Source organism: Balaenoptera ricei, chromosome 17, assembly GCF_028023285.1.
Source record: "Balaenoptera ricei isolate mBalRic1 chromosome 17, mBalRic1.hap2, whole genome shotgun sequence".
NCBI classification, from domain to species: Eukaryota; Metazoa; Chordata; class Mammalia; order Artiodactyla; family Balaenopteridae; genus Balaenoptera; species Balaenoptera ricei.
This window is the reverse complement of record NC_082655.1, coordinates 42,124,201-42,136,419: the sequence shown is the minus strand read 5'-3', so window position 1 is coordinate 42,136,419 and position 12,219 is coordinate 42,124,201. Positions and strand designations below refer to the sequence as shown.

The 12,219-nt window shown below is 38.9% G+C and overlaps 1 protein-coding gene across 1 annotated transcript in view; it reads right to left on the bottom strand.

The window, feature by feature from the left end:
* RAD54B (RAD54 homolog B) overlaps positions 1 to 12,219 on the bottom strand; it is a 112,243-nt gene that overhangs the window by 86,769 nt on the left and 13,255 nt on the right. Inside the window, exon 3 of the mRNA XM_059901323.1 lies at positions 1,587 to 1,755. Within this exon, the coding sequence (XP_059757306.1) occupies positions 1,587 to 1,755 (169 nt within the window). The remainder of the gene's footprint in view (positions 1 to 1,586; positions 1,756 to 12,219) is intronic.

The window sequence follows — 12,219 nt, the reverse complement described above, 5'->3', positions numbered from 1 at the left end:
TTTCATGTTTGGTAATTGCAATCATTGTTGCTTTTGTTGTGGTCATCCATGTACAATGCTTGGTGTCAGTCGATTTATCTCTTGTAAAAATAAAATACAGTGTGTGTGTGTGAAAAAAAAAAAAAAAAAAAAAAAAAAGAAACAGGCATACATGGATCATTATCCATCACAGGCTTGACAGTAGAGAAGAAAGCCTGGGAAAATAGGATATTCACCTAACGAAGATGGAAGGAAGAAAAGAGAAAAGGAGGAAGGTAAGGAGGAAAGTAATAAAGAGAGAGCAAATCAGTGAAACAGGGCAGAAGCTAAACTGCCAAACCCAGAGCTGTCTCTAGGGATCTCCCTAAATTGATACCACCAGAAGTCCTTGTCAACTTCATCCTGACATTTGTTACAAATTTGAGAGCACGTAAATGGTACTAAGGATACTGGCCAGTTGGGAAAAATCAGAAGTCCCTTCTGCCCAACAAGAAATGAACCCATTTATATGTAAAATTTATTAATTATCACAAAGCTCAAAAACTTCCTTCAAAAGGGTTAAGCACTTAAGGCACTTTGTTGATTTGCACTGGTATCTTAAAATAGTAGCTATATTCTATAGACCAGCAAATGAGGCTCTCTCCCTGACACTCTTAATTCAACCAAAAAATAAAATGTTATTTAGAAAAATGTAGTCTTAATGGTGCCTTTCACAGGCCAAATAAACATCCATGAACATCCTACATAATTTTTTTAATTACCTGAAAAATATTAATCTCTTACAGATGCAAAAAGAACCACAGTCATTATTTTAACTCAATTCAACTTGTTAAATGCTTGGTCTTCCTACAATTATATACTTTCATAATTCAAATCTAACTGATTTGAAGTTACTCCAATGGACTAAAATGAATCAACAGTTTTACTCATTTAAAGTTCACCTCTCCTTTTAGTGCTGTTAATGCATTTTAAAACTTTTTTAAAAATCAAATCCTTAGGACTTCCCTTGTGGCTCAGTGGTTAAGAATCCACCTGCCAATACAGGGGGCATGGGTTCAAGCCCTGGTCCAGGAAGATCTCACATGCCACGGAGCAATTAAGCCCATGTGCCACAACTACTGAGCCCACGTGCCACAACTACTGAAGCCCACAGGCCTAGAGCCCGTGCTCCGCAACAAGAGAAGCCCCCGCAATGAGAAGCCTGTACACCGCAACAAACAGTAGCCCCCACTCACCGCAACTAGAGAAAGCCCGCACGCAGCAACGAAGACCCAACACAGCCAAAAATAAATAAGTCAAAGTAAGTAAATTTAAAAAAAAATCTTTAAACACAATTTATTTTGGTACTTGAGGTAAAGACCATTATTTGACCAATAAGTTTATAATGAATAACCTTAGACATATGCCTATTACAAAATGCAAGATTTGAATGATGTGGTTATTACTCCATCATTAAAGATAAATTACGACAACAAAAAATCTGAATTGCCAGCGATCTAGTGGTATTACATCAACTATTTTCAAATATAACATATTCATTCTTGTAAATAATCAATTTAAATAATACTGTAATAAGACTGGTCAAGTATAAACCTGAACAGTCTTACCTGTATGATGTGGGTCTGATGTTGTCTTTGCAGATGCTTCCAAGCAATATTTTCCCCTGTAATTATCCTCATGATTAATTCCTCTAGAACTTTCTTCAGTAGGTAGATTAAAACTGCATATTCTGGGATCATTTTGTGACTGCAGAAAAGTATTCTTATTTGCAGCAACCTAAAAGAACAAAATATGTATTTTATGCTGATATTAAACATAATTTCCCCTATTTTTACATAATAGATTCCTAATTTAAAATGTGAGCTACTAGTTTCTCATACCTAAATGGGTAATATTTAAAAATAAAAATTATAATTTTTATTGTTTGTTTTTTAAGCTAGTTTTATTACATTATAAAAGCTGAAAGACATCACAGAATGAAAATTATGCTTACAATTATAGTGTATTTTAAGCAACATATCAAATGAGGTTTTAAATAAGTCACAATATGCCATTCTCAGTCAACTGCTTTTTTTCCTGCTAAATTTCTCAATATTAAAAGAAACACTTAAATATTGTTAATTTAAGTGTGATAATGATACCTGCACTGTATTGCTGTTGTTGTTTTAACAGTACCTTATGTTTTAAAGGCAAATACTAAAATATTTACAAATGAAAAGATATTCCTGGAATCTGAATCAAAATAATGAGAGGGGAAGAAGGGGGGAGGGAGCGGGAGAGGTAAAAATGAAGCAAGATGGGTCATAAACTGACAATTGTTCAAGCTGGGTGATGGGTACACGGGGGTTCTTCATATACTCTTTTCTCTATTTTTGTATACATATTAGCTTTCTGTTGCTGCTGTAACAAATTACGACAAACTTAGTGGCTTAAAACAACACAAATTTATTTTATAATTTTGTAAGTTGAACTCTCACTTGGCTCTTAACGGGCTAAAATCAAGGTAATCAGCAGGGCAGCATTTCTTTCAGGAGGTTCTAAGGGAGAAAACATTTCCTTGACTTTTCAAACTTCTAAAAGCTACCCAGATTCCTTGGCTTGTGGCCCCATTCTTCTACTTCAAAGCCAGTTCCTCTGCATCTCTCTGCCCCTGCTTCCTTAATCACATCTCTTTCTCTAACCCTCTCATCTGTCTCCCTCTTCTACTTTTAAGGACCTCTGTGATTATATTGGGCACATCTGGATAAGCCAGGATGACCACCCCCCACCCCATCTCAAGGTCCTTAACATTAATCACTTAGTCAAAGTCCCTTTTGCCACGTGAGGTAACATATTCACAGGTTCCAGGGATTAGGACATGGACATTTTTGGAAGGCCATTTTTCTGCCTACCACAGTATGTTTGAAATGTTTTTTAAATAACAACTCACAATAACAGACACAGTCGTCATACCTCTACAAATATTCATTATAATAAATTTCAGAGACATTCAAAAACCTATCTGATAAGATTCTAAAGTAAGTCAGGTGAGGGAGGAGTCAAGATGGCGGTGTGGGAAGATGCGGAGTTAGCGTCTCCCCACAACTAGGGCGCCTGACGGCCGCTGGTGGGGAATTCTGACTCCCAAGGAGACGGGAGGAATCCCAAGGTGAACTGGTAGGACGGAGGGGTACCGAGGGGGGAGAAGTGGAGGCCAGACAAGATCAGCGCCTCTGAGGCCAGGGAGATCAGGAGAGGCAGGTAGGAGGGACTCTCCGGGAAGAGCGGGTGAGGAGCAGAGGGCGATCATCTGGCCCTCTTGGGCAGGGGAGCCTGCTGAGCTCCCAGGCCGGTCCCCTGCCCTCCAAGGCCCCCCCTCTCCCCTCCTCCCCCCCCCCACTGGCCGCATTGGTCCTGGGGCATAGGAGGAAGACTAGGGAGATCAGGAGAGGCAGGCAGGAAGGGCCCTCCCAGACCACAGACCAGAGGAGCAGGAGGGGAGAGGAGGGCGTTTGCCCCACCCACTCAACCCCAGGAAGCCTGCTGGGCTCCCAGGTGAGGTTCCCTGCCCTCTGAGACCGGGGTGGGGGGCACAACTGGGCCCCTTCTGTTCCTTGAGCCTAATCCGCACCCCCAGGGCCTTTTCCAGCCCTGTCGGTCCTGATCATTGGCCAGGCCCACCACCCAAACTTCGCCCTTGCTTAGGCCCTGCTCTCCACAGCCAAGGCCTCCCCCACCCCCTTTTTTTTTCCTTTCCCTCCTCCTCTTTTTTACTATTGTGGTACTGATGTACCTTCTACTTGTTGATTCATCTATATTTTTATTTTTATATTGTTTCTAACATATCTGTTAGTCTCCTAGTCTAATTTTATTTTCTACTTTGTTATTTTTCTCTTTTTTTTTTTTTTTTGCCACCACACACGGATTGCGGGATCTTGATTCATGAGCCTGGGGTTGCAGGAAGCTCCTGCGGTGGGAGCTCTGAGTCTGAACCACTGGACTAACAGAGAACCTCTGACCCCAGGGAATATTCATTGGAGTGAGGTCTCACAGAGTTCCTCATCTCAGCACCAATACCCAGCTCCACCCAACAGCCTACAAACTCCAGTGTTGGAAGCCTCAGGCCAAACAACGAGTAAAACAGGAACACAATCCCACTCATTAAAAAAAAAAAAAAGAGATGGCAAAAAAGTATGTCACAGATGAAGGAGCAAGGTAAAAACCTACAAGACCAAATAAATGAAGAGGAAATAGGCCATCTACCTGAAAAAGAATTCAGAGTAATGATAGTAAAGGTGATCCAGAATCTCAGAAATAGAACGGAAGCATGGATTGAGAAAATACAAGAAATGTTTAACAAAGATCTAGAAGAACGAAAGAACAAACAAAGAGAGATGAACAACACAATAACTGAAATAAAAAATACACTAGAAGGAAGCAATAACAGAATAATGGAGGCAGAAGAACAAATAAGTGAGCGGGAAGACAAACTGGTGGAAATAACTGCCAAGGAGCAGAATAAAGAAAAAGAATGAAAAGAATTGAAGACAATCTCAGAAACCTCTCAGACAACACTAAATGCACCAACATTTAAAATTATAGGGGTCCCAGAAGAAGAAGAGAAAAAGAAAGGGTCTGAGAAAATATTTGAAGAGATTATAGTCGAAAACTTCCCTAATGTGGGAAAGGAAATAGTCACCTGAGTCCAGGAAGCACAAAGAGTCCCATACAGGATAAACCTTACTAAAAACGCACCAAGAGACATATTAATCAAACTAACAAAAATTAAATTCAAAGAAAAAATATTAAAAGTAGCAAGGAAAAAAACAAAAAATAACATACAAAGGAATTCCCAAAAGGTTACCAGCTAATTTTTCAGTGGAAACTCTGCAGGCCAGAAGGGAATGGCAGGATATACTTAAAGTGATGAAAGAGAAAAATCTACAACCAAGATTACTCTCCCCAGCAAAGATCTCATTCAGATTCGATGGAGAAGTCAAAAGTTTTTCAGACAAACAAAAGCAAAGAGAATTCAGCACCACCAAACCAGCTTTAAAACAAACACTAAAGAAACTTTTCTAAGTGGGAAACACAAGAGAAGAAAAACACCCACAAAAACAAATCCAAAACAATTAAGAAAATGGTAATAGCAACATATATATCAATAATAACCCTGAAGGTAAATGGATTAAATGCCCCAACCAAAAGACACAGACTGGCTGAATGGATACAAAAACAAGACCCATATATATGCTGTCTACAAGAGACCCACTTCAGACCTAGGGACACATACAGACTGAAACTGAAGGGATGGAAAATGATATTCCATGCAAATAGAATCAAAAGCAAACTGGAGTAGCAATACTCATATCAGATAAAATAGACCTTAAAATAAAGACTGTTACAGGAGATAAGCAGGGACCCTACATAATGATCAAAGGATCAATCTAAGAAGAAGATATAACAATTATAAATGTTTATGCACCCAACGTAGGAGCACTTTAATACATAAGGCAAATACTAACAACCATGAAAGGAGAAACTGACAGTAACACAATAATAGTAGGGGACATTAACACCCCACATACACCAATGGACAAATCATCCAAACAGAAAATAAATAAGGAAACAGAGCTTTAAATGACACAATAGACCAGATAGATCTAATAGATAATTATAGAACATTCCACCCAAAAGTGGCAGAATACACTTTCCTCTCAAGTGTACATGGAACATTCTCCAGGATAGATCACATCTTGGGTCACAAATCAAGCCTCAGAAAATTTAAGAAAATTGAAATCGTATTAAGCATCTTTTCTGACCACAATGCTATGAGGTTAGAAATCAATTACAGGGAAAAAACTGTAAAAAACACAAATACATGGAGGCTAAACAGTGCGCTACTAAATAACCAAGAGATAACTGAAGAAATCAAAGAGGAAATCAAAAATACATAGAAACAAATGACAACAAAAACACGACGACCCAAAACCTATGGGACGCAGCCAAAGCAGTTCTAAGAGGGAAGATTATAGCAATTCAATCTCACCTCAAGAAACAAGAAATATCTCAAATAAACAATGTAACCTTACACCTAAAGCAACTACAGAAGGAAGAACAAAGAACACCTGAAGACAGTAGAAGGAAAGAAATCATAAAGATCAGACAGAAATAAATGAAATAGAAACGAAGAAAACAATAGCAAAGATCAATAAAACTAAAAGTTGATTCTTTGAGAAGATAAAATTGATAAACCTTTAGCCAGACTCATCAAGAAAAAAAGGGAGAGAATGCAAATCAATACAATTAGAAATGAAAAAGGAGAAATCACAACTGACACTGCAGAAATACAAAGGATTATAAGAGACTACTACAAACAACTATATGCCAGTAAAATGGACAATCAAGAAGAAATGGACAAATTCTTGGAAAGGTACAATTTTCCAAGACTGAACCAAGAAAAATTAGAAAATATAAACAGATCCATCACAAGTAATGAAATTTAAACTGTGTTAAAAATCTTCCAACAAACAGAAGTCCAGGACCAGATGGCTTCACAGGCAAATTCTATCAAACATTTAGAGAAGAGCTAACACCCATCCTCCTTAAACTCTTCCAAAAAACTGCAGAGGGAGAAACTCCCAAATTCATTCTACGAAGCCACCATCACCCTGATACCAAAACCAGACAAAGATGCCACAAAAAAGAGAAAACTACAGGCCAATATCACTGATGAACACAGATGCAAAAATCCTCAACAAAATACTAGCAAACAGAATCCAACAGCACATTAAAAGGATCATACACCATGATCAAGTGGGATTTATCCCAGGGATGCAAGGATTCTTCAATATACGCAAATCAATCAATGTGATACACCACATTAACAAACTGAAGAATAAAAACCATATGATCATCTCAATAGATGCAGAAAAAGCTTTTGACAAAGTTCAACACCCATTTATAAAAACTCTCCAGAGAGTGGCCATAGAGGGAACATACCTCAACATAATAAAGGCCATATACAACAAACCCACAGCTAACATCATTCTCAATGGTAAAAAACTGAAAGCATTTCCTCTCAGATCAGAAAGAAGACCAGTATGTCCACTCTCGCCACTATTATTCAACATAGCTTGGAAGTCCTAGCCACAGCAATCTAAAAAGAAAAAGAAATAAAAGGAATCCAAATTGGAAAGGAAAAAGTAAAACTGTCACTGTTCGCAGATGACATGACACTATACATAGAAAATCCTAAAGATGTGACCAGAAAACTACTAGAACTAATCAATGAATTTGGTAAGGTTGCAGGATACCAAATTAATGCACAGAAATCTCTTGCATTCCTATACATCAACAACGAAAAATCAGAAAAAGAAATTAAGGAAACAATCCCATTTACCATTGCAACAAAAAGAATAAAATACCTAGGACTAGACCTGCCTAAGGAGGCGAAAGACTTGTACTCAGAAAACTATAAAACACTGATGAAAGAACTCAAAGATGACATAAACAGGTGGAGAAATATACCATGTTCTTGGATTGGAAGAATCAATATTGTGAAAATAACTATCCTACCCAAAGCAAGCTACAGATTCAGTGCAATCCCTATCAAACTACCAACGGCATTCTTCACAGAATTAGAACAAAAAATCTTACAATTTGTATGGAAACACAAAAGACCCCAAATAGCCAAAGCAATCTTGAGAAAGAAAAATGGAGTTGGAGGAATCAGGCTCCCCAACTTCAAACTATACCACAAAGCTACAGTAATCAAGTCAGTATGGTAGTGGCAAAAAGCAGAAATATAGATCAATGGTACAGGATAGACTGCCCAGAGATAAACCCAGGTACATATGGGCACCTAATTTATGACGAAGGATGCAAGAACATACAATGGAGAAAAGACAGCCTCTTCAATAAGTGGTGCTGGGAAAACTGGACAGCTACATGTAAAAGAATGAAATTAGAATACTCCCTAACACCATACACAAAAATAAACTCAAAATGGATTAGAGACCTAAATGTAAGACTGGACACTATAAAACTCTTAGAGGAAAACATAGGAAGAACACTCTGACATAAATCACAGCAAGATCTTTTTTGATCCACCTCCTAGAGTAATGGAAATAAAAACAAAAATAAACCAATGGGACCTAATGAAACTTCAAAGCTTTTGCACAGCAAAGGAAACCATAAACAAGACGAAAAGACTACCCTCAGAATGGGAGAAAATATTTGCAAACGAGTCAATGGACAAAGGATTAATCTCCAAAACATATAAACAGCTCATGTAGCTAAATATTAAAGAAACAAACAACCCAATCCAAAAATGGGCAGAAGACCTAAATAGACATTTCTCCAAAGAAGACATACAGATGGCCAAGAAGCACATGAAAAGATGCTCAACATCACTAATTATTAGAGAAATGCAAATCAAAACTACAATGAGGTATCACCTCACACCAGTTAGAATGGGCGTCATCAGAAAATCTACAAACAACAAATGCTGGAGAGGGTGTGGAGAAAAGGGAACCCTCTTGCACTGTTGGTGGGAATGTAAATTGATACAGCCACTATGGAGAACAGTATGGAGGTTCCTTAAAAAACTAAAAATAGAATTACCATGATCCAGCAATCCCACTACTGGGCATGTACCCAGAGAAAACCGTAATTCAAAAAGACACATGCACCCCAATGTTCATTGCAGCACTATTTACAATAGCCAGGTCATGGAAGCAACCTAAATGCCCATCGACAGGCGAATGGATAAAGAAGATATGGTACATATATACAATGGAATATTACTCAGTCATAAAAAGGAACAAAATTGAGTCATTTGTTGAGACGTGGATGGATCTAGAGACTGTCATACAGAGTGAAGTAAGTCAGAAAGAGAAAAACAAATATCGTATATTAACGCATGTATGTGGAACCTAGAAAAATGGTACAGATGAACCAGGTTGCAGGGCAGAAGTTGAGACACAGATGTAGAGAACAAACGTATGGACACCAAGGGGGGAAAACTGCAGTGGGGTGGGGATGGTGGTGTGCTGAATTGGGCGATTGGGATTGACACGTATACAGTGATGTGTATAAAATTGATGACTGATTAAAAAAAGAAAAAAAAAGATGGCAATATAAGAACTCAAACTGCCATTGCCAATTTTGAAAACATAGGAAGGTGACCATGAGCAAAGGAATGTAGGTGGTCTGTAGAACCTAGAAAAGGCAAAGGAAACATTCTTAAAACCTCCAGAAATAAATGCAACCCTGCCAACACCTTGATCTTAGCCCAGTGAGACCCACGTTGGGCTTCTGACCTACAGATTTGTAAGATAATACATTTGCATTGTTTTCCTTTTTTTTAATATTTATTTATTTGGCTGCATCGGTTCTTAGTTGCGGCACACGGAATCTTTCGTTGTGGTGCACAGGCTCTTCGTTGCAGCACGTGGGCTTCTCTCTAGTTGTGGTGCGTGGGTTCAAGAGAGCACGGGCTCAGTAGTTGTGGTGTGTGAGCTTAGTTGCCCCGCAGCATGTGGGATCTCAGTTCCCTGACCAGGGGTCGAACCCACATCTCTTGCATTGGAAGGCAGATTCTTAACCACTGAACCACCAGGGAAGTCCCACATTTGCATTGTTTTTTTTTTTTTAATTTTTATTTTTTTTTATTTATTTATTTATTTATTTATTTATTTATTTATTTATTTATGGCTGTGTTGGGTCTTCGTTTCTGTGCGAGGGCTTTCTCTAGTTGCGGCAAGTGGGGGCCACTCTTCATCGCGGTGCACGGGCCTCTCACTGTCGCGGCCTCTCTTGTTGCGGAGCACAGGCTCCAGACGCGCAGGCTCAGTAGTTGTGGCTCACGGGCCCAGTTGCTCCGCGGCATGTGGGATCTTCCCAGACCAGGGCTCGAACCCGTGTCCCCTGCATTGGCAGGCAGATTCTCAACCACTGCGCCACCAGGGAAGCCCTGCATTGTTTTAAGTCACTAAATTTCTGGTAATCTGTTACAGCAGCAATAGAAAACTAATACATTCAGCAATAAAAAGAAATGAATTACTGACACATGCTACAATGTGGATGAGCCTTTTGAAAAACACTGCTAACTGAAAAAAATGGGTCACAGAAGGCCACATGTGTGATTCCATTTACATGGAATGTTCACAATAGGTAAATATATAGAAACAGAAAGTAGATTAGTGGTTGCTAAGGGCTGGGGGATTTGGATGGGCTGATGTGTATGAGGTCTCTTTCTGGAATGATAAAAATGTTCTAAAATTGGTTTTGGTGAGCACTGCACAACTCTGAACATAATAAAGACAACTGAATTGTAGTAGGTAGATTACAGGTATGTGAACTGTATTTAAATAAAGTTGCTTGTACAAAAAGAAACCTTATTTAAAATTAAAAACTATGCTTACATAGTTTTCTCCTTACATTGTGGCCAGAATTCTAAAGGAGTGTAGGATAAAATAAACAGATGCAGGCCAAAAAACACAGAGTCAAAAATCAATAGACGTTTTCAACAACAAAAAGACAAAACACCAGTTAAAAGCCAAGGACGTGAACAGATATTTCTCCAAAGAAGATAAGCAAATGGTCAATAAGCACATGAAAAGATGCTCAGCATTACTAGTCGTTAGGAAAATGCAAATCAAGACCACAATGAAATACCACTTCACACCAACAAGAATGGCCATAATCAAAAAAAAACAAAACAAAACAACAGAAATGAAAACAGAAAATAACCAGTGTTGCTGAGGATGTGGAGAAACTGGAACCCTCATATATTGTTGGTGGGAATGTAAAATGGTTCAGTAGCTATGGAAACAATTTGGTAGTTCCTCAAAAACTAAACACAGAATCACCATATGATCTAGCAATTCCACTCCTAAGTATATACACAAGAGCACTGAAAACAGGTACCCAAACAGAAACTTGTATGCCAGTGTTCACATGAGCATTATTCATAATAGCCAAAAAGTGGAAACAACTCAAGTATCTATCAATAAATGAGTGAATAAACAAAATATGGTATATACATACAACTGAATATTACTTAACCATACAAAGCACTGATGTTCTGATACCTGCTACAACATGAATGATCCTGAAAACGTCAGGCTAAATGAAATAAGCCAGAGACAGCAGGGCAAATATTTATGATTCCATTTATATGAGGTACCTAGGGTAATCAAATCCATGGAGACAGAAAGTAGAATAGTGATGACCGAAGGGGAGAATAGGGAATTATTGCCTAATGGTTACAAAGTTTCTGTTTAGAGTAATGAAAAAGTTTTGAACACAGTGGTGATTTTTGCACAACAGTGTGAATGAAATTAATGCCACTTACCTGCATGCTTAAAAATGGTAAAATGGCAAATTTTATGTTATATATATATCTTACAATAATAAAAAAAATAGAATATTAGTAGACTTTAATCTCCATAACATAAATGAATCAGAGAACTGTAGAGTAGCAGAAGTGTGGATTGCCCATTTTATATATGCTCTATATAACCTTTATATAACTTCCATATACCTAAGACTAAAACAATCCTTCATCCTAGTAGTAAAGAATATATATTAAGACTGCTTCGGGGGCTTCCCTGGTGGCAGAGTGGTTAAGAATCCACCTACCAATGCAGAGGACACAGGTTCGATCCCTGGTCTGGGAAGATCCCACATGCTGTGGAGCAACTAAGCCCATGCGCCACAACTACTGAGCCTGCGCTCTACAGCCCATGAGCCACAACTACTGAAGCCTGTGTGCCTACAGTCCGCACTCCACAACGAGAGAAGCCACCACAATGAGAAGACTGCACACCACAATGAAGAGTAGTCCCTGCTCGCCACAACTAGAGAAAGCCTGCACGCAGCAACGAAGACCCAGCGCGGTCAAAAATAAACAAATTTATAAAAAATAATAAAATTAAAAAAAAAAAAAGACTGCTTCGGGACTTCCCTGGTGGTCCAGTGGCTGGGAGTCTGCCTTCCAATGCAGGGGGCGTGGGTTCGATCCCTGGTTGGGGAACTGGGATCCCACATGCCGTGGGGTAACTGGGCCCACGTGCCGCAACTACTGGGCCTGCGCACCCTGGAGCCCTCACGCCACAACTAGAGAGACGCCTGCTCGCCCCAGCAAAGGACCCCACGGGCCACAAAGAAGATCCCACGTGCCGCAATTAGGACCTGAAGCAGCCAAATAAATAAACAAACAAATAAATAACGTAGATTTGTTAAAAAAAAAAAAGA